Consider the following 20,922-nt stretch of genomic DNA (forward strand, 5'->3'; position numbering starts at 1 on the left):
TAAGCTGGGGGTGAGGACCCCAAGCCGTGAGACTGCAGGATTTCCAGGCTGGTGGGTACCTTGGAGGGGGTAGGGCCTGCCACTGCCGGCTCCCTGCTCCCCGGTCCCCACTTGGAATTATAGTAGCTGCAGACGAGGGAGCCTGTGGGGCTGGGTCCCTAACAAGCTGCTGCTTTTTTTTTTTTTTTTAAGATTTTATTTATTTGAAGACAGATCACAAATAGGCAGAGAGGGTGGGGGGAGCAGATTCCCTGCCTAGCAGAGATCCCAATGCGGGGCTCGATCCCAGGACCCCGAGACCATGGCCCAAGCTGAAGGCAGAGGCTTAACCCACTGAGCCACCCAGGCACCTCCCTAACAAGCTTCTTGCCACAGAGCCTGGGAGAGCAGGCCAGTGCAGAGAAATGTTTCCTGGGTGCTTAGGTGCCTTCTCCGATGAGATAAGCAGCCACAAGGTGCCCTCTACCCACGCAGGGAAACCTCGTGGATTTAAAAGCCACCACCCCGGGCAATCCCATACCTTCCTCAAGGGCCCACCCCTCTGCTCTTGAGCCATGTTTGCTAGGCCTTAAGCAGGTGTCCCCCCTGAATCCTCCCACAGCACCCGTACCTCCCCCATCATGAAATCCCCACTGTCTCCCCTCTCGGATGTCTCCGCACCCTACACAGCCCCACCCATCCTGACCGCTCTGCCGGGCTCCGTTCTTGCCTGCGCACCACCCCTGCCTCTTCCACACCAGTGCCACAGGGGGCTGGAACTGCCCCCCCCACCTTGCCCTCAGGATCCCAAGTCCTCCACCTGGCAGCCTCCTGGGGCTGCAGGCCCCTCCCACTGTCCTTGGGTACTCTCAGGGGGGCCTCCCATGGTCAGCAGCACCTCCCCGTCCACAACCTGAGGCCTTGTCCCTCTGTGGGTGGGAGCGTGTCATCCCATGATAACCCGCAGCTCACAGCCTAGCGCCTGACACACTGGGCCCTCCATCTTTTCTCCAGTTGTCACCCCCTTACTGATGGGGTCAGGGAGGCCGGGGAGTAACTGAGCATCCAGTAAGTCATCCAACTGGTCCTGGGCCAGCAGGACAAATGGAAGCGTGTCCCTGTCTGCCCCTGGTCCCGGCAGGTAGGTGGTAAGGGGGCGAGGGATGTGGTGTCCCTCTTTGAAGTCAGGGCTGGCCCTTCTCCATGGCATCTACTCCAAGCCACCCCTCCCTCCCCCTGGTCATCTTGCCAGGTGTTCAGCGTTCTCTTCTCCAAAAGTCCTTAATCCACACTGAGCGAAAGAACAGCCGGAAGCTCAGCCCACCCACTACAGGCCAAACCCCAGTGAGAGCTTCATCCCCCTCTCTCCGCCGCCCCACCTGCACCTCGGGCACCTGCCCCACTCCCTGGTGCCTAGTGAAGCCTTGAGGGAGGAGCTGTCAGGCTCCCGTGGGGTAGACTAGGTTAATCCATTCATTTGCCAAAGTGGCTTGGTTCTCAGTGATGTCAGGGGCTGCCCTCCAGGCTAGACTTGCCCCCAAGCCGCATGCTCCCTGGGACTGAGAACACAGGGCGGCTGCCCTTGTGAGGCAGGTGCCTTCAGAGACTTAGAGTCACTGCCGTCCCTTGTCACGAGGCACAGTGCCTTGTCGCATGCCGTTACTAAGCAGTGAGCTCTGTATATTCGTTGCCTCTGAGGGAGCGTGATCACAACTGCTTCTTAAGGAGCACTGGAGGGTTGGTTTGCAGCTGGGCAGGACCACTCGGCCCAGAGGCCATGACGCCCTGCCTGAAATGCGTCAGCGTCACTGTTGGTGTCATGGGGTTCATCTGCCAGGTGGCCCCTGACCCAGGCCCCCCCAGCCTCACCTCCTATTCCTGGGCCTTGCCTGGGGTCCAGGTCAGCCATGTGGCGAGGCTCAGGGCTGGGACAAGGGAAGGACGGCGGTGGGGATGGGCAAGGACAAGTTCGCAAAATCACTCCCATCATTTTTTTAAAGCTGTAAGTGCAGTGATTTTTCTGTCCTTATCAAGCTCTGCCTCAAGTGAAAAGGGGGGCTCAGCGTGGTTGCCTCCAGATGGCAAGCCCCCCTCAAGCCAGATCACAGGCTTCTGTGCCCATTCTGCACCCTTTGTTCAGGCCGCAGTCTTCTGACGGTTCGGACTTCAGATGGCTCCAGCTCTGAGAGCTCAGGGACTCCAGATCCACACAGGGGCTCTGCAAGGGAAGCAGCAGGGGAGAGGCCCCACCCTCCATCCATCCTCAACAGAGGAGGGACAGAGGAATAGATGACCCTGGTGAGCACTAATGAGACCGGGCACAGCAGAGGTGGTGCAGATGGGAGGGATAGCCAGAGGTGAGGGAGATTTGGAATATTGAAGATTTTGCGACTGGCTTGCAGTGCTTGCAGGAGGGGGCCTCTGAAAACCTCCTGGGTGTCTAGTGAGCGAAAGAGTGGGTGTTGGTGCCACTCACGGGGCAGACGGGCAGGGGAGCCTGCTGGAGGAGGCGACTTGGGAGGAGGGTGAATGCATTTTGGGACACCTTGGGTGTGAATCAGGAGGGATTTTGACCCATAGATGTGAGACTTGGAGCAGCAAGTTCCTGCTCACCGAGGGACTGCTAGAGGAACCTGTCCTTTTGTTGAAGAACCTTTGTCCCCAAGTACAGCTCAGCTCTGAGATGTCACCAGACACCTGGGAAGGATCACTTAGGACTTAGGTGCTTTGCTCCAGAGGCCACTGGGATACCCAGCCCCTGCCTGTCACCCACCCAACAATCTCATGCCTTTCCTCTGGGTGAGGCTGTGGGGCAGTTGGCTGGGGATAGTGAGTCAGACAAGCAGTGTATGGGAGGGTGTTTACCAGGGTCCCTCAGAGGCTGAAGGAGTGGAACCCAGGACTTGGGCATGGTGAATGGAAGCTTCCAATGGGATGTTACACAATGCCTAGAGATACTACTGTATAACAGACATTCTGTTAAATACCCAGCTGACCTTCCAAGATAGTAAAGAAATCCTCAAGGACCATAAACAAAGAGGAAGCCAAACTCAGAGTGGTAAGAAGATGTCAATCCTTTGGCCTGCAGGGCGGGTCTGCAGTGACACCGGGACAGGTGTGGGGAGGTGTTGGCCTTTGTTGAACTTGGTAACCAAGGAGCTTGGAGTCTACATCTATATACGGTTGGGAGACAAGGCCCCTGGCCATTGCCAAAAGAGATCTGAAACCAAGACACCTGAATAAAGCACGTCTTCAATGAAAAGGCAAATGGTTAAAAAAAAAAAAAAGTTGTCAGAGACATTGTCTCATTTTTGGCTCTGGTTGGAAAAACAAAAATGAAGTCTCTCTTGAGAAATTATGACTCTAGACCTTCACTAACACAAATTTGAGATTTGAATTTGCGTTACCCATGTGGTTCCAGAACTACCGAGTCTGATAATTAACATACAAAGCAAATGTGGGATGCATGACACCCACAGAGCATGTGGCAATGGGGAATACAAGCCTCTCTGGAGGGACATTCCCATGACAAAAGCCACAGTGTGATACTCACAGATAAAACCCTCCTTAATGTGAGCTTGCAATCCAAAATTACAATACATACAAAGAAGCAGCCGCAAATGCAAAGCAGAATTACAAACAGCGTGTATGGAATCTTGAACCTGACACCGCCGTCAAGCACACACTGAAGATTTCCAGACATTTCCTCGTACATCATGTGGCATGGTAAAAAGCAAATCCCAGTACATTTCAAGAAATTGTCATCACAGTTCCTATAGAATTAAATGAAAAACCAATAGTTAAAAGAGAACTGAAAAGCTAAGCCTTATGTACTTGGATAGTAACCCATGTCTCTCTTTGCCCGGCATCTTGCTCCCTCCCCAAACTTCTGAACTCTCTATAGAACAGTGAGACTCAGGGTAAGTGTGAAAATGCGGATACATGGCAGACACATAGGAGGCACACAGCCAATCGGATGTGAAGCTAGATGGGAACAGGTCCCCTGCGGTCCCTCTAGATGGAATATGACCTTCATTAGAGCAGAAGACCAAAGTCTTCTTTGTCTCTTCCCAAGGCTGGGCTCAGAGTGTGACAAAGACATGAGCCTCCATTTAAATGACAGCTGCTAGCAATTAGCCTTTATGAGCCAGAGGGAAACATCGATGCAGAGCCATGATGGCCTGATGGAAATGGGACAAAGCAGGTGGCAGGGGTTCTTGGTGCTGTGGCATAAAGACAGGCCCCCCCCTGCCAGCCTTCTGTCCCCCTCATCTCATGGTGTGAAATCCCAGCATGAGTCACGCACTCTTTCGGGGTGGATTTGGAGGTCCCTGGGGCTTCTCTGTTAAGGCTCCGATACTCCTGTCTGTGATCAAGGCAACAGGATGCACTTTGGAAAAGACAATTGTAGATGGTCCCCCACGGGGACTCATTAAAGTGACCGTCCTCTCTCAGGCTCCCTTGGCACAGTTTCCATGTCGAAGTCCCGGCGGAAGCTTTCTGTTCTGATCAGCCCTGACCTGCTCTTCCACACTCATCCCTCCTCTGCCTGCCTTTCACCCCTGTCACCAGAAGGAGACTCTTGTCTGGGTTCCGGTGGTCGGGTCACTTCCCCTCTCCAGCCCTTGTGCCCCTCAGCTGTTGTGGAAGCCGGGAGTCCCTGCTTGGCAGCGTTCTTGGGAGGCCTGAGAGGGTTTTTGTTCAAGCATCTCTTGGGTAAGAGGAGATATCTTCCAGACCTGTGTATCCGGACTTGACCATCCCTCTGACTTCCCGCCCAGGGGTTCCGGGGGTTTGCTCACCAACTCTCAATGCCCTCCTCCCACGTAACAGCTTCTAGATCATTGAGAAGCAGTGGATGAGTCCCAGCTCTGCCACTCTGTGATCTCAGTGCCGTCAATCACTCTCTCTGGGGCCTCTGCATCCTCTTCTGTAAAACAGAGGAGAAGGGCTTCCTCTAATCATCCTTCCAACCCAGAACTGCTCTAAGAAGGACAGTTAATACGGACAGAGTGGACTTTACAAGGATTAACTAATTAAATCCTCACAACCCAGAGAGCTCAGTACCCATGATATAGAAATGAGGGCTCTGTGGTCTAGAAAGGTGAAGTTACGGCTCATGAATTCCTATGTGGTAGAGGTGGGATTTGAACCCATGCGGTCATCCTTCCCACTGTGCTCACGTCTTTCTGTGTAGCTTGGTAGGTGAGGGCACACTAAGTAGAGCTGGACTGCCAGACTGTATGGGCCTTCCACGGCGTGTTGCTCAGGCTCCACCGTGCCTCAGTTTCCCCATCTGTAAAATGGGAGATGAGAGTAATACTCTCTTCCTCCTGGGATTGTAGGGAACCCTGCTGAGGGCCCCATGAGCCAGGCTTTGAGCCTCACACTGGAGTTTCATTCTGGTTTACTGCTCCCATGGTGGAGCCAGGGAAACCGGTGAGAGAGACTGAGTCACTTCCTCTGGGTGGCACCCTTGGTAAGTTGTGTGTGGAGCTGGGATTGAAACCCAAACGCCTTAACTTCAAAGTCCATGCTTTCAACCCCTCTTCTCTACCCTGATATGACACCCTCAGACTTCGTATTCAAAACCAGCCTCCGGACTGCAAATTGGCCCCCATGGGCTGCCTGACTCACTGCCTTCCAGTGGTGGGGTCTGAACCCTGTGCCTTGTCTCTGACTCATCCCTTTCTGGCCTGTCTCCAGCATCTGCGACCAAGGGACCTGTAATGGAAATACCACTCCAATCCCTCCCTTCCCCCTCAGCCCTGCTGCCTGCTCCAGTCCAGACCCCCAGAGCTGAGGGCAATTGGTACCAAGTACCCCCATTCCAAAGCATAGACTTGCCAAGGGGAGGTGCTCTCGGTCCCTCAGCCCTCCAGGGCTGTGTGGCCAAGCGAGGGTGCTTCAGAGAACCCAAGGGCATGGCATGTGTCCCCTGGAATCCTGAGGATTGAGGATGAGCGACAAAGTGGAGAGGCTGGCTAGGCTTCTGCTTCTGCCTCTGTGAGGCAAAGACCGAGCTGCTTGGGGAATAGCCTGCCCTCCCAGCCTCTGGGGGCCAGGATGCAAGTGCGTTTCCCAGGACCCCAGAGGGAGCCTTGCAGAAAGTGGCTGGTTTGAGGTCATTTTGAATGAGGACTCTGCCCCAAGAGGATTGGTGTGTGTCGAAGGAAAAGCAGGGAAGGGGCATGAGATCCTATCAGAAGGATTCATGTTGGGTTGGACCCTGAAAGGCAGGAGCTGAAGGGGACTCTAAGCCCAGCCAGCCCGGGGAGGCTTTGCCCATGTAGGAAACTGCAGGTAGGAGATCCCTAGTGATGGGGGGATGTCCCTGAAGAACCTTTAGAAGTTCCCTTAACGAGAAAGAGTGCCTCCTTCCTCATTATACAGGTCTTTGAGTTTAAGGCAGACTTGAGGGAAAGGAGAAGCTTTGAACAGAGCTTAAAGCTTTGCTACTGAACCAGATGATTCTAATATCTAAAAAATAGGGAAAAAACCCAAGAGTGACTGAAAAAGTTATGAGAGATGCCTGAGATTTCATCCAAGAGTGGGAAAGATGGGGTCAACCAAACAGGTTGACAAGGCAGACCCTGGGGAAGACAATGATTTCTGCCTACGGTCTGCCAAGCTCAGCTCTCTCTGGGCCTGTGCACGGCTTCAACCTCCAAACACGCCCCCTTTCCTCCCTCTGCTGTTCCTGCCCTACCCTTAACCCCTGTCCCAGTCCGGCGGGCTCAGGCCTGCCAGAAGAGCCTTCCCTGCACTGTGCTTCCTCCTAGAAAGTCCACGTAGCCTAGTGGTCATGAACTTGAATGTCTGGGTTTGAATCGCAGCTTCTCACCTTGGTAGCTGTGTGACCTGAAACAAGTTGCTTGACTTCTCTGGGCCTCACGAACCATACCATGGGGCTGGTGATAGTAGCATGCCTGTTCCATTGGAGTTTTGTGAGGTTTTCGATGATAAGAGATCATGCACTTAGCAGCAGAGCAAGGACCACCTCGTCATTATCATCAAATGCTTCCTCCTTGCGGTATAATCTCAGGAAAGTCCCTTTCCCTCCCTGAATCTCCGTTTCTGTATCTGAAAAAAACAAATTGTATGTGGGTGCAATTTGCTAGTGGCTGCGGCTAATGCTGGCGGCAGGGAGACTTTAGAGGAGAGAGACCCAAGGTCCAACCCATCCCAAGGCGGGCCAGTGAGAGGGCTGGCGGACTCAGTGGGCAGGAGCAGGGGTCCAGCCAGAAGGACCGCCCACTGGACCCTGTTCTCCTGCATGGTCCCTTCTTCCAGCTTCTGGGAGAGTCTCCCCGACCTGCCCCCCACTTTCCCTAGGGATCACCTTGGGTCCCCTGAGCTAGATCGGGAAACACGTGGATTTTAAGAAGGAGCTGCCAGACATCATGAGCAGTCATCTGGTGAGGTCCCAGGTACCCCCTTGCCTCTAACCCCATCACAAGCCTCGGCTCTGACCCTTCAGTGGCCACCTGTCCCTGAGCCTCCTTCACAAGGAGACCTTTTATCTTTTAGAGGCCTTCCGTCGTCTCCATAGACAGTCAGGTCTGCCCATACCCATCCTATGGGTTAAGAAAGGGTTACTCCTGGAGCCCTAAGACTTGGCTTCCTTGCCTTCAGGAGCTATGTCTGCAGAATCCTGGGGGTTATCAGAAAACTGTCTTTCCTAGCGGAGCTGGAGAAATGGCCATCAGCCCTCAGCTTCCATCACGGGTGAAGTAAATACACCCAGAACACACACTGGGTGCCAGTGATCCAAATGTGGAACAGACACCGTGCCAGACCTCCAGAAGTTCTCAGGCTCGTGGGGGAAACACATGTCACAGATCATTGCAACAGAAACCAGTGCCGGGCCCCCTGGGCGAGGGCAGGGGCAGGCCCCAGCGGTTCCTGGCCCTTCCCCTCCTCCTGTCCCCGGGGTCGGGGGAGGTCCAGGAGAAGGAGATGAACTGAGCCCAGGGCAGTGTGAGGCTCCCAGGATGTACTTGGCCATTTCCTCCTTGTTCAGGGTCTGATCTACTTGGAGAGAGAGCAAGAACGTGCAACGTGGAGTCTGCGAACGTCCAGGTTCAAATCCCAAGCATACCTGCACTGACCATGGGGCCCTGGGCAAACGTCAGAACCTCTCTGAGTTTCAATTCTTATCTGGGAAATAGGGAAGACTCTAACATGGAACTCTGGGTTTGCCATGGTGAGTAACAGAGTAGCAAGTGTGGGCAGGAAGGATGGACTGAGCGCCCACGGCTGGCGGAATGATGGCAAGACAGCGAGCGCACCCCGGCCCGCAGACAGCCACGGAAAGAGGACACAGCCTCACTAGCCAGCCACTCATCCTGGTCTTTCTTGGCTGGGTCTGGCTACAGGCACACACCTTCCAGCCAACTGCCAGGCCCCCTGCAAGGAGGACACCCGCTTCCTCCTTGGTTCTCGGCCCCTCCTGAGCTGCGAACAGATGTCCTCGCTTCCTGCCTGAGCCTGAGAGGTGGGTTGGCTCCTTTTGCTGCTTCCAGGGAGGCAGAAACCCTGGATGGAAATCTCTGGGCTTCCCCAGAGAGGAAAGCTCTCTCCTCCCTGGCTTCTGCCCCTCCTCTCTGGCCGGGCTCCTAGTTGGGGAATTTGCTGCTAATAGGCCAACATTTCTGAGCCCTGTTTTCCCTTGGAAGGTCCCAGGCTGGGGTATGTTGATCGAAGATGTATACGAGCCTTAGTCGGAATGACTCCCCACTCTGTTCAGGAAGGCGATGGGAGGGGAGCCAAGAAAGGAGAAAGTGCTGACGGAGGAAGGCACTGTAGGCCCTTGGGGAATAAAGGTAAAGAAGTAAAAAAGAGGGGGCATCTGGATGGCTCAGTTGGTTAAGCATCTGCCTCTCGCTCAGGTTATAATCCCAGGGTCCTGGGATCGAGCCCCGCATTGGGCTCCTTGCTCAGCGGGGTGTCTGCTTCTCCCTCTCTCTCTTCTCCTCCCCCGGCTTGTACTTGCCCTCCCTCTGTGAAATAAATGAATAAAATCTTAAAAAAAAAAAAGTAAAAGAGGAAATTAACCTTTACTGGGCACCTAATATGTGCTAGAAATAAATAAGGAAAGGATGGCATGTTTGGGGCATTTACTAAGTGTCAGGCACTGTGTTGTGCCCTGGGCATACAAGAGAACATGGTGAGAAATTGTCTTTGACCTTGAGTCCCCGGGAGATTTTACATACATCTCATCTGCTCTTTTCCCATTCTCACTATGTGATAGTTACCATGAGCCCACTTTACAGACGAGGAGAGACTAAGGCAGCTCTGATTCTGGGACAGTCCATCCCTGGCTGGGGACTGGACCCTCAGGATGGAGATGTCCAGGATGTACAGTGGCAGCTCTCTTTGTCCCCCAGCCCCTGCTTCCCCACTTCCCAGGGAAAGGAAGTGTTCTCGCTCTCGCTCTCTTTTTGGTAAAGATTTTATTTATTTATTTATTTGTCAGAGAAGGAGAGAGAGAGAGAGAGCACAGGCAGGCAGAGTGGCAGGCAGAGGCAAAGGGAGAAGCAGACTCCCTGTTGAGCAAGTAGCCAATGTGGGTCTCGATTCCAGGGCGCTGGGATCATGACCTGAGGCGAAGGCAGACGCTTAACCAACTGAGCCACCCAGGTGACCCAAGGAAGTTCTTTAGCTCACAAACACACCCCAAGAGGAACTGCCTGCCTTCGCTGGGAGCTTGAGTAGCCACAAGAGCCAGTCCCCCAGAGCCCTGCCCTGGAGAGGCTCATGGTCTTGCAGGAGACAGGTAAAGTGGGAGATGCTGTAGTGGAGGGAAGAATGTGGGGGCTTAGGAAGGCAGGGAGAGGGAGAGTCATGTCCTGATCGATACCCATTATGTACGGGCACCTGGGGATGTGTGATTTGGAGAGAGCTCGGGTGACCAACTGGCCCAATCTTCCCAGGATGGAGAGGTTTCCCAGGACACAGGACTTGCAGCGCTAAACTGAAATGAGTTGGTCACCCGAAGCCCCGAGTTCAAGCCCCAAGTCCATCACGTGCCTGAGGGCAGAAACTACCAGGTGCCAAACTAGCAGCGTTCTCGCATTCTTTTAGACATGACTTTGCCGTAGCCTGAAGGTTTTCCCTCCCCCTCATCTTCCTCCCTCCCCTGCTTTTAAAAACGACAACAACAACATATCTTGGTTCAATAAACATTTGTTGAGTGGATGTATTATACCATGGACTTCACTAGTGTACAGGAAGGAAGGAATATTCCTCCCACCTTTTCTCAGCAGAGGTAATAAGAGGGCAAGGGGTATTTAGAATGGGTAGTGGAGGAGGGAGACAGTGGATACCTCTTGGGGCCCTGAGACCAATGGCACCCCTGGCAACCGCAGATCTTTCTACAGTCCTTATAGTTTTCAATTCTCCAGAATATCATGAAAGTGGAATCATACAGCATGTGGCCTTTTCAGACTGGCTCCTTTCCCTTAGTCATACACATTTAAGGTTCCTCCATGTCTTTTCATGGCTTGATAGCTCCTTTCTTCTCGTCGCTGTGTAAGATTCCGTCTGGATGTACCAGTTCACACACTGCAGGACATCTTGTTTGCTCCCAAGTTTGACAACTATGAATAAAGTGCCTATAAACATCTGTGTGCAGGTTTGTGTGCGGATCTCACCCCAGCTTCTGAACTGAAACCATCTTCTTCTGGAGCAGCTCCCAATTAATGACCAAGCATGAAAAGGGTGTTAGGGACTGGGCATCTCTGCCCGATGCAAGATTCCCTAATGGTCAGTCTTGACCCTGGAGCTCCCTGTTGGGTTGGGCAAGACTTCGTCAGATCTGCACTGAGGTCTGAGGCTCCCACAGCCCTCAGCCTCCAATTAACCACTTGTAGAACGAACCCCATCTCAGTGTCTGCTGCCTGGAGGACCCAAGTGGCAAATTCTACCTCTAAAATGATCCATCCAGTTCTCTCGGTCATCCAACCTCCAAGACTCCATTCTTCTCACCTGGATGGTTGCAGGGCCCCTAGCTTGCCTCCCTGCTTCCTCTCTTACCCTGATAAGACCCAGTCTCCATACAACCATGAGAGTGATCTTTTACAAACACAAACCATGTGATGTTACTTCTCTACTTCAAGCCTTCCAGCTGGGCTTAGAAGCAAACCCATTCTCCTCCCCTAGCCTGTGAAGCCCTACATGACTTCACCCTGCCTTTCTCTCCAGATTTCCTCTCTCCCCTGAAGTTCACTCTTCTTCAGTCCCAGTGGCCTTCTTTCTGTTCCTGGAACACACCAAGCTCATTTCTGCTGCAGGGCCTTTGCACTAGATGTCTCCTCTGCCTAGAACACTAAGTCTTTCCCCAGATTTCTGCACAGCTGGTTTCTCAGGTCATTCAGGTCTCAGCTCATAAGCAGGACTTTTCTGACAACCTTACAAATAATGCCAATTTCTCAAATCTGTCCCCACCAACACACACACACAAACTGCCTACAACTTTCTATATTACTTTTTACATTTTCTTTGTAGTTCTCATGACTATTATAAATAAACTCATTTATTTAATTATTCATTTGTTTACTGCTTGCCTCCCCACTAGAATATAAACTCCGAGTTTGTCTTATTTCCAGCTCTTCCCAGGGCCTGGCATTTTGCCTGGCACAAAGTCGGTCTCAAAACATATATTTTTGAATGAATAACTATACTTGTTCATTTAGGGCAGAATTCCCTTACCCTAAGAATGGAATATAAGTAAGAAATAAAAAGCCTAGAGATGCGAGACTTTAGAGGGAAAATGTGGGGACAATTCAAGTCTGAGGGGAGTTCCCCTGAGAATCTGTTTCTGGCCATCTCTGGAGGGATTCTGTGTTAGGATTGGGGGGGGCACAGTCTCTTCCACAGCCCCGGAGAAATGGGTTTCAGGACCTCCCTGTCCTAGCCTCCCCTCTCTGCCTCCAGCAGCAGCCAGTGTTGGGGGAACTAGCTCCGCAAATACTTACCAAGAAACTACCCTGCTGGATGTTGGGGATAGAGGAGAGGCTAGGAAGAAGGAGAGGAGTGGCACCCCAGGCAGCAGACAGCATGAACAAAGGCAGAGACAGGGGACATTCTGGTGTGCTTAGGGAAATATGCACTGGTCTGATACTGCTCTAGACGTGCGGAGTAGGAGATGAGGTTGGAAGGGGGAGCGGTGTCCAGATTACCAACAGTCTTACAAACCAAGAGAAGCTAGCATAATAAGGTCTGGCGTTTATGGAGCCTTTCTACTTATGACTGTTACTCCCCCATTTTATAACTTGGAAAACTGAAGCTCAGAGAGAGTGTCAAGAATGGGGAAAGGCCTGAGACTTTACCCTCCTTGCAAACTATGGCACACAACTGATAACAGGGTGAAAAGGAGGCCCTCCAGCTCTAAGAGAGTCCATGACCTTGACCACTAGGTGGTACGGTACTACCTCTTAAGGGGTTTGGAATTTATTCCATAAGGGACAAGGAAGCCACTGATGGGTTTAGAAGCAGGAGAGCCGTGTGTTCCTAGCACAGGTCTAAAAAGCCATTCCGGGGCAAAACAGATCAGTTTAAACAAGATTTGACTCAAGCCTTTGAACCCATTTATCCAATTGTCCCCAAATCTCATGGGGCAGCCACATAACAGGGGCACCCTTTGGTGCCTGAGCCGCAGTGGCTCCCCTGCCTTTGGCAGCAGCCCCTTCTCTCGGCTTGGCATGTGCGTGTCTGGATTTTCTGCAACAGTTTCTCCTGGGGATGTGAGGTGTGTGTTTCTGTCTTTACAGAACGCGTAGATGCACCAGGAGTTCTGATGCCTCGTGCACCTGCAGGACTTCACAGACCCCTTTCTGCCTGTGCTTGTCTTCAGAGAGCCTGGCTCACCTCTCCATCAGGGTGATGCTTCTTCCCCCAGGCTGTGCTGCCTGGCGGGGTTTCCAGGTCAATGCTCCAACGAGCACCAGCTCACATCCATGCACGTGGGACTCTGGGGGTTCATCATATAGAGCTTGCCCTCGCTTGGCTCCCACGTTATAGCTCATGATCCTTGACACCCAGAGAGATCTGGGGAGCACAGCAGGCATCATCCTGGGGCTGGGGGAGGGGTGGGGTGTGAAAAGCATGTGCTCAGGGACCACTGGGCAGGATCCCAGTGGTTAAAGAGCGTCCCCCAGGACTGTGGCCTTCTGAAAAATGTTCTGGTTTCTCCCCACCACCGGCACTATGCAGAGACCACGAGGTAGCCACAGTGGCTCAGAGCCCCAGTGTGTGTCTTTTCCTCAAGTCAAGAATACAGGTGAGGCAGGGAGACAGGCCAGACTCCAGGTCAGGACTGGCCTGGGTGTGGCCTTGGCCAGTGACTCCCAAGAGCCACAGCCCCTCTCCTCCACCCTTTGCAGCAAAAATCCAACATCCGCAGCCTTCTGAGTGCCCTTCCAGCAGGGGGAACCCAGGCCGCTCAGAAAACACCTCATGGAAAACTGGAGCTGGACCTGAATTGTGGAGGATGGTAGGATTTTTTTTAAAGTTTTTAATTGCAAAGTTAATTTGCAACAAAATATATATAGACATTTGTGAAAGGAGAAAGTAAAAGTCTCCTCAGCCACCCCCACACCACAGCTCACTCCCATTCCTTCCGGTTCCTTCCAGTGCCTGGTCCACATGCCCAGCAGGGTTTTGCCTTCCTACTCTAGACTTCGGTGGGGAGGTGGGGAGAGGGGTCTTCTCTGGGACCCCTGGTGTTTCCTGCCCTTAAGGATTCTCAGAGCAGGGAACTTCTGCTATCTTCTGAGATCAGAGGAAGTTTTTGCTTCTTTGTTTTTCTGCCGTGTGTGTGTGTGTGTGTGTGTGTGTGTGTGTGTGTGTGTGTGTTCTTGGGGAGTTTTTTGATGGGTGTGGAGGGGAGTGAACCCTGTTCCTTCAGGAGGTCGCAGGCGGGGAGTGACAGGCTGGCGGTTGGCTCAAAATCTCCAGTCCCCTGCCCCTAACACTGACCTCTTCTCTTCTGCCCACGCCCACCCCAGCTCCATCGCACAACCTGAGTCCCCCCAGAAGTGCCTGAACCCCAGTGCTGCTCCAACGCATCCTGGCTGCGTGACCTTGGACAGCGACCCGACCTCGGTGGGCCTCAGGCTTCTCCTTTCCCCGGTGAGCGTGTCCACCGCGAGGCTTCCCTGCGCCCGAGCTTGTAGCTCGCCAGGCCCTGAGCCCGACACGAGCCAAGCTCCCCGCCAGGTAGCAGTCGGCATTACGGGTTCGGGGAGGGGGCGGGAGCCCGGGACGGGTGCGGCGGGGGTCCCCCGGGAGTCCCGCCGCGCGGCCACCGGGTCGCCGCCCCCTATCCCCTACCCGCCTCCGTGCGGTGCAGGCGGCGGGATCACGATCTCGGCGGCGCCCCGGCCGCGGCGCCCGGCACGGAACGGGTGCGGGGCTGGGCCAGGGCCGGCCCGGGGGAGCCTGCGGGGCGGGGCCGCCGCGCCCGCTCCCCCTCCCCGCCGCCCGCCGCCTTCTCCTCCTCGCGCCGCCCGGGCTCAGAGCGGCGGCAGCAGCGGCCGCGGCAACAGCTCCCGCTCGGGCTCCGGCTCCCGCTCGGCCCCGTTCGGCCCCGCGCGCCCGGGCCCCGCGCCCCGACCCCGCCGCCGCGCCTGCCGGGGGGCCTCGGGTGCCCCCGCCGCCCGCCTCACGCTGAAGTTCCTGGCCGTGCTGCTGGCCGCGGGCATGCTGGCGTTCCTCGGTGCCGTCATCTGCATCATCGCCAGCGTGCCCCTGGCGGCCAGCCCGGCGCGGGCGCTGCCCGGCGGCGCCGACAACGCCTCGGCCTCCTCGGCCGCCGCCGCCGCCGCGTCCCCGGGCCCGCAGCGCGGTCTGAGCGCGCTGCACGGCGCGGGCGGCTCGGCCGGGCCCCCCGCGCTGCCCGGGGCGCCGGCGGCCAGCGCGCACCCGCTGCCACCCGCGCCCCTCTTCAGCCGCTTCCTCTGCACGCCGCTGGCGGCCGCCTGCCCGTCGGGGGCCGAGCAGGGCGACGCGGCGGCCGGCGAGCGGGAGGAGCTGCTGCTGCTGCAGAGCACGGCCGAGCAGCTGCGCCAGACGGCGCTGCAGCAGGAGGCGCGCATCCGCGCCGACCAGGACACCATCCGCGAGCTCACCGGCAAGCTGGGCCGCTGCGAGAGCGGCCTGCCGCGCGGCCTCCAGGACCCGGGGCCCCGCCGCGACGCCATGGCCGACGGGCCCTGGGACTCGCCGGCTCTCATCCTCCAGCTGGAGGACGCCGTGCGCGCCCTCCGGGACCGCCTGGACCGCATCGAGGTGAGCGCCGCGCGCCGTCGGGCAGCGGCGGGGGGTGTGCGAGGGGCGGAAAGGGGAGGCCGGCGCCTGCGGTCCGTGAGACACCGGCACGGGGGTGGGGCGCGCGGGGAAGGCTCGTTCTCCTCCCCGTTTCCTCCAGGCTCCTCTGTGCTGAGCCTCAGTTTCCGCATCTGTGAAACGGGCGTCACGGCGTCCACAAGTAGCGAGGATTTAGTGAAATGTAGGTATGTGAAAATGCTTGGCACGTACTAGGACCTCGTTAGATGTCCGTTTCGTTTGTTTCTTGCAGACACCCCCAAAGCAGCCCCCGTCCCCTTCGCTTCCTAGGGTGGGGGCGGGGAGCTAGGAGGCGCTGTCCGAGGGACTCTGGAAGCTGCTGTCCTGCGAAGAGCAGGGACCAGAGTGTCCCATCAGCCAAATCCTGGTGTCCCTCAGCGCTTCCCATCCCGGTATCCCCTGCTCGGCCTCGGAACACAGACCCAAGGGCAACAGCTTAGATGGCGCGGGCCCAGCCCCCAGTACCTGGAAGCCAGCAGCTCTGGGTGGGGACTGACTGGAGAATAGGGCTTCCCGCGGGTTTCTCCTCCTCCACACACCTTCTTCGGAAGCCCCTGGGTCAGGTCAGACACAGGGGGTCTGAGAGGGGACTGAGCACCCCCAGCCATCCATGATTTCCAGATGGCAGCAAAGGGGGTTAGCAACAAAACTGAGTCTGTGGAAAGAGGAGGGGAGAGAGAGGCCAAAGCCCCCTTTCATGTTTTCCCCCAGCCTAGAGGAGCTGGCAAAGGCAGAGGGAGGAGAGGCTGGAAGGAAGGAAATGTAGGGACTCCCCCTCCTCGTGGCTCCTTCACATCGAGCTCTGGCATAGACTTGGCCTGTGGGAAAGGTTGGCCATTGAGTCCATGGCCCCGTGGCCCTCCGGAGAGTCTGTGCTGGGGTCAGCACCCACCCCACAAGGGATCCGAGTGTGGCCAGGCCATCCCAGTCACCCCTCTCCACTTACCTGTGAGAAACCAGGGCTCAGGGCCCTCCTAGGTGAGTGACAGCAGCAGGAGAAAAGCCCAGGGGGCTCTTCTGCAAGGCTAGCAGCATCCCCTTTCCCTTCTTAGATTCTGGGACTTTTCTAGGATGAGAGAGCCAAGAGCGGGACGATAATCAGGGAAACACTGAAATTCAACAGTGCAGGGGAACCTCAGTTTCCTCACCTGTGAAATGGGAATAATAATAACACCTACCTCGTTGAGGTGTTAGGAAGACTGAGTGAGTTAGTCCTTGCGAATGGCCCAGAACACTGTCGGGCAGCGTGTGTGCTCGGTCTGTGTGAGTGATTGCTACTTTTGTCATTAAGATATAATATTGCTAATTTTTTAGGTAGCAGAAATAAAAATGGGAACAAACTCTCCTTTGAGGAAAGAGAGGTTGGTTTTGGGTTTTTTTTTTTTTTAAGATTTTATTTATTTATTTGACAGAGACAGAGACAGCGAGAGAGGGAACACAAGCAGGGGGAGTGGAAGAGGGAGAAGCAAGGCTCCCCACAGAGCAGGGAGCCTGATGCAGGGGCTCGATCTCAGGACCCTGGGATCGGGACCTGAGCCAAAGGCAGATGCTTAACGACTGAGCCACCCAGGTGCCCCAGGAAAGAGAATTTATTAACATATAAAAAAAAAAAAAAAGCTGTAGTTCTCAGTAAACTTCCTCTTGTCTGCTGCCCTCACCCCTGCCTCCATACCCAGATGGCCCCCGTGGTTCCTCCCACGTCTGGGGTTGGCAGAGCCAGGCTTGCCCTGGACCTGTTCCCCCAGCACCTGTGCATTTGGCAGGGTGGGCTCCCCTCCAGTTAGCCTGCTGAGGTTGGGGGGCGGGGATCCTGGTGGCTGGGGTTTGGCACCAGTTCGGCCTCCCAGGTTGGGAGAGCCCTGGTTTCCCTGCACATACTCCCCGCTGCTTTCTGCGTGCAGTGGACACGAAGGGCGAAGGGCGGGGCTCTGCTGGTCCACCAGGTCAGCCTGCGGAGCCTGGCAGCACCCAGAGCCAGCCCCCGTGGGGCCTTTGGGAAGGAATGGGGTCTGGACCCCAACAGTCCTGCTGTGGGCTCAGCCTACTGATCTCAGCAGGACCACGTGCGTCCCGTAGCCACTGCCTCCTTCCTCCCCTCTCTTCTCATCCAATATCCTCAAAAGGATGTCCCTGGATTCCCAAGATCTGTTTCCTCGCCACTCCTCTCTCTCCCTTTACGCACACCGAGGCACACTGAACGTGCTCTGGGGACGTCACGGAAGTAGATCAGTTGAATAGGAATGATTCAGTCCTTATCTTGCTGAATGCCTTTCCAACATCTGACCCCATCCATCATTCCCTTCTACAGACCTCCATGCCCTTGGCTTCTAGAAACCTCTTACCTGCTCCTTCTTCCTCTCTGCTTCTGTGTCCCCTTTCGGGGTCCTCCTCCTTTAATGGTCATGCCCCGCCTGGCTCTCCTCTCACTTTCCCTGGGTGAACTCAGCCACACCCTGCGGCTTCCAACACCCATGTGCCCCAACCAACTTTGTCCACCCAAGGTTTCTCTCCCGAGCTCCAGACCGATAGATCCAACTGCTTCCTGAGCAACTCTCTCTGGACATCGCACTGGCCCCCTGCCCTCAAGATGCCCCAACCTGAACTCCGGTTCCCTGCCAACCTCCCTTTCAGGTGTGCTCTGAGAAGCTCCTCCGCTACTCTCCTCCTTCCAGTCGACCTCATCTCTCTGGATGCCTGCCGCATCCTCCTCAGCCCACCAGGCACACTCCTCCACCCTTCGTCCTCCAGGCAGCCCCGGAGATCTTTCTTAAGCCCATCATGGGGCTTCCTTGTGGTGCAAAGTATCCAGCCTGCTCCAGACTGTCGTTTCAGAGCTGGCCAGACTCCCAGTTCCTTCTTGCCTCTGTCCAGATTACCCCCAGAGTATCCATACTCATCATCTAGGAGTCTGCTCTGAGGACACCACCTCCCAGAGGCCCTCCCTGATCACACAGTCTTTTTCCTTGCCGCACTCCTGCTCCCATAACCCTGGGCACATCCCTGCCTGTCCCCACTCCGCACATCTCTGCATCACCCCCTCTCTCACCCCGCCCGCCTTCTACCAAAGGGGAGGGAAAGCCACACTGGCCCAGGCCTCCCCCTGGGGCCTCAAGTGAGAGCCACGTTTGAGGGCTTAGAAGAAATTGTCTTCCTTCCCGTGTTTTTATTTGTGTTATTGTTGTGGCTGTTCATTGAAAAAAGTCAAAAGGTGTCGGTTGGGGGAGAAATCACATTTCATTCCACCATTGTATCTGTTTTCGCAGCCCCTCTTGGTCCTTTCTACAGAGGCAGGCATTGTTCCCCAGTTACTGGTTGCTGGTCATTACCATTTTAATGACGGCCGTACTACGCTGGAATCTGACTCTGGCTCCATCATCCGTCAATCCTCTGATTGTTCTTGCTGCTGGACAGGTCTATTGTCCTAATTATTTTTCTTCTAGATGTTCATTGCAGGATCAATTTCATGCAGATAGTTGTTTGGGTTTTGTTTTGGGTTTTTTTTCTTTCTTTCTTTCTTTCTTTCTTTCTTTCTTTTTCTTTCTTTCTTTTTTCTTTTTAAGTCTGTTGAATTGTTTCTTTAGGCTGGAGTCCCAGGAGTGGTATTACCGGGTCAGAGGATATTGATCTTTTATGGCTGTGGCCAAGAACCACTTTCCAAAAGGGTTGAACCATCTGTATGGCAACTGGCCATATACGCAAGTTCCGGGGTTCCATTTTTGCACTAATTTAATATATGTGTAAAATGAAACTTTAAGATTGATTTAATCCGCAGTTCTTTGACCGAAACCACATCCCTAACCCGGCCTGGCTAGCTGGTTGCCTACCCCCATCTTGGAGTGGGAAGACGGGGATAAGGAACACTCTGATGATGGTCACAGGGGACCCTGAACTTGATAATGATTACAGCTCACACTCACTGAGCGCTTACCATGTGTCGGGCACTTCTCATTCTCTCATTTAATCCTCATAAACTCTCCATGAGGGAGGTAACAATTTTCCTCCCCATTGTACAGACGGAAAAAAAAACCCAACATTCAGAGGGGTTAAGCAACTGACCCAAGGTCACACAGCAGTGGGGCTTGGATTTGACCCTGTCAATGACCCTGAGCCATTTCTGCATTAGCACACCCAGAGCAAGAGTGAGGAGGGCCAGTCCTCAAAGGCTTGTCCTGCTGGCTGGCAAGATCATCAGAAGGCTCACGTGGGAGCTTTGCTGAAAATAGATAACAATAGGTCATATTTATTAGCTCATCAGTCTTCAGCCCTGGGAAGTGGGCTGTATGGGTTCCCATCTTACAGATAAGAACATAGAAGGCCAGAGACTCTAGAGGAACCGGAGCCAGGCCCACCACCCCATCCCCCGGCCCCCGGGCTTCAGTTTCCACTCTCTACAATGATACGGTGGGCCAGACGTTCTCTAGAGACCTTCCAGCTCTAAATGGTCTCTGAAGTAGGCTGGCTGGTGGCATCAAATGAAGTTCCTGTGATTTGAAGCTCTTCACCTCCCTTGACTTTTTTTTCATTTTCTTATCTGTAAAATGGGTGCAAGGAGGGGCTGGATTTGGTCCTGACCCTTTGGGCTCTAAACTGGGAATTCTTGGGCAGATGTTTCCTACTTAGGAATTGTGGGTGTGGGGAGGGGTGGGGTTACACGTGGGGGGGGAGGGCGGAAGGCCCCCCAGCCACCCACTCCCATGCCTCCTGTTTCTGAGGGACATCTGCAGATAAACGCAGTGGCGTAGAGAATCTCCTGGTGCCTTTTCTAAACTCTATTGGTTGCTTTTGCTTTTCTCTTCCACTGCTGCCCATTGTGGCAGCTTCTGCTCAGCGGGGACTGGTTCCCCTCACCCTGCCTTTCTGGCCGTGAACTGGGCTGGCAGGGGTGCAGTGAGAGAGATTCTGCCCATTGAGGATGTGGAACCTCAGTGCCCAGCAGCCACCTATAGACCCCGACGGCCCCCCCTTGTACTTCGAAGCCCTTAACCCTCACTCCTGCCAGCGTGACACCTTTGCTCTAGCAGGAAACCTGGTGTTTCAAACCCCGGCTCTACCACCTGCTGCCTGTGACCTCAAAAAAATTCCTTCTCTCTGATCCTCGGCTTCCCCATCTGTGAGATGGGGGTGAGGGCCGGACCCCAGGAGGGGCCCTCTTGTGCTGTCATCCTGGGCCCTTTCCCTGGCAGCCCTTCTCCCAAGAGAGGAGGCCATCCTGCCCTTACAAGCCTGCTTGGGAGAACTCAGGGCCCTTTTGGAGGTATATCTTACATTCCAGACATGTAAGAACTCATATATTGTACGTATGAAACACACAAATCTTGTGTACACCTCAGTGAAAACTCGTGTATGACTATATCCGTGAGAACACCACCTAGATTGAGGAGAGGACATTTCCAGTGCCCCCCAAAGTCTCCTTTGTGACCCCTAAAATCCCTCCTTCCCCAGAGGTACCACTCCCCCGGCTTCTGTCGCCGAAGATGTGGTCTGTCTGGGTTTGAACTTCATACGAGCGTTCTCAGATGGCCACACCCTGCTGTGTCTGACGTTTTGTTATATGTTATGTCTGACATTGGATCGCCGAGCCTGTGTCAGTGGTGT

The 20,922-nt window shown here is 54.7% G+C and overlaps 1 protein-coding gene across 1 annotated transcript in view; it reads left to right on the forward strand.

Annotated features, from left to right (window-relative positions):
* The first annotated feature begins 1,756 nt into the window (after nt 1-1,756).
* LOC111157470 (neuronal pentraxin receptor) overlaps nt 1,757-20,922 on the forward strand; it is a 35,846-nt gene continuing 16,680 nt past the window's right edge. The window contains exons 1-3 of the mRNA XM_022518889.1: nt 1,757-1,879; nt 13,365-13,474; nt 13,989-15,270. Coding sequence (XP_022374597.1) covers nt 1,757-1,879; nt 13,365-13,474; nt 13,989-15,270 — 1,515 coding nt within the window. The remainder of the gene's footprint in view (nt 1,880-13,364; nt 13,475-13,988; nt 15,271-20,922) is intronic.

The sequence above is a fragment of the Enhydra lutris genome, unplaced genomic scaffold (genome assembly GCF_002288905.1).
Source record: "Enhydra lutris kenyoni isolate GAN:26980312 unplaced genomic scaffold, ASM228890v2 scaffoldscaffold55, whole genome shotgun sequence".
Lineage (NCBI taxonomy): Eukaryota > Metazoa > Chordata > Mammalia > Carnivora > Mustelidae > Enhydra > Enhydra lutris.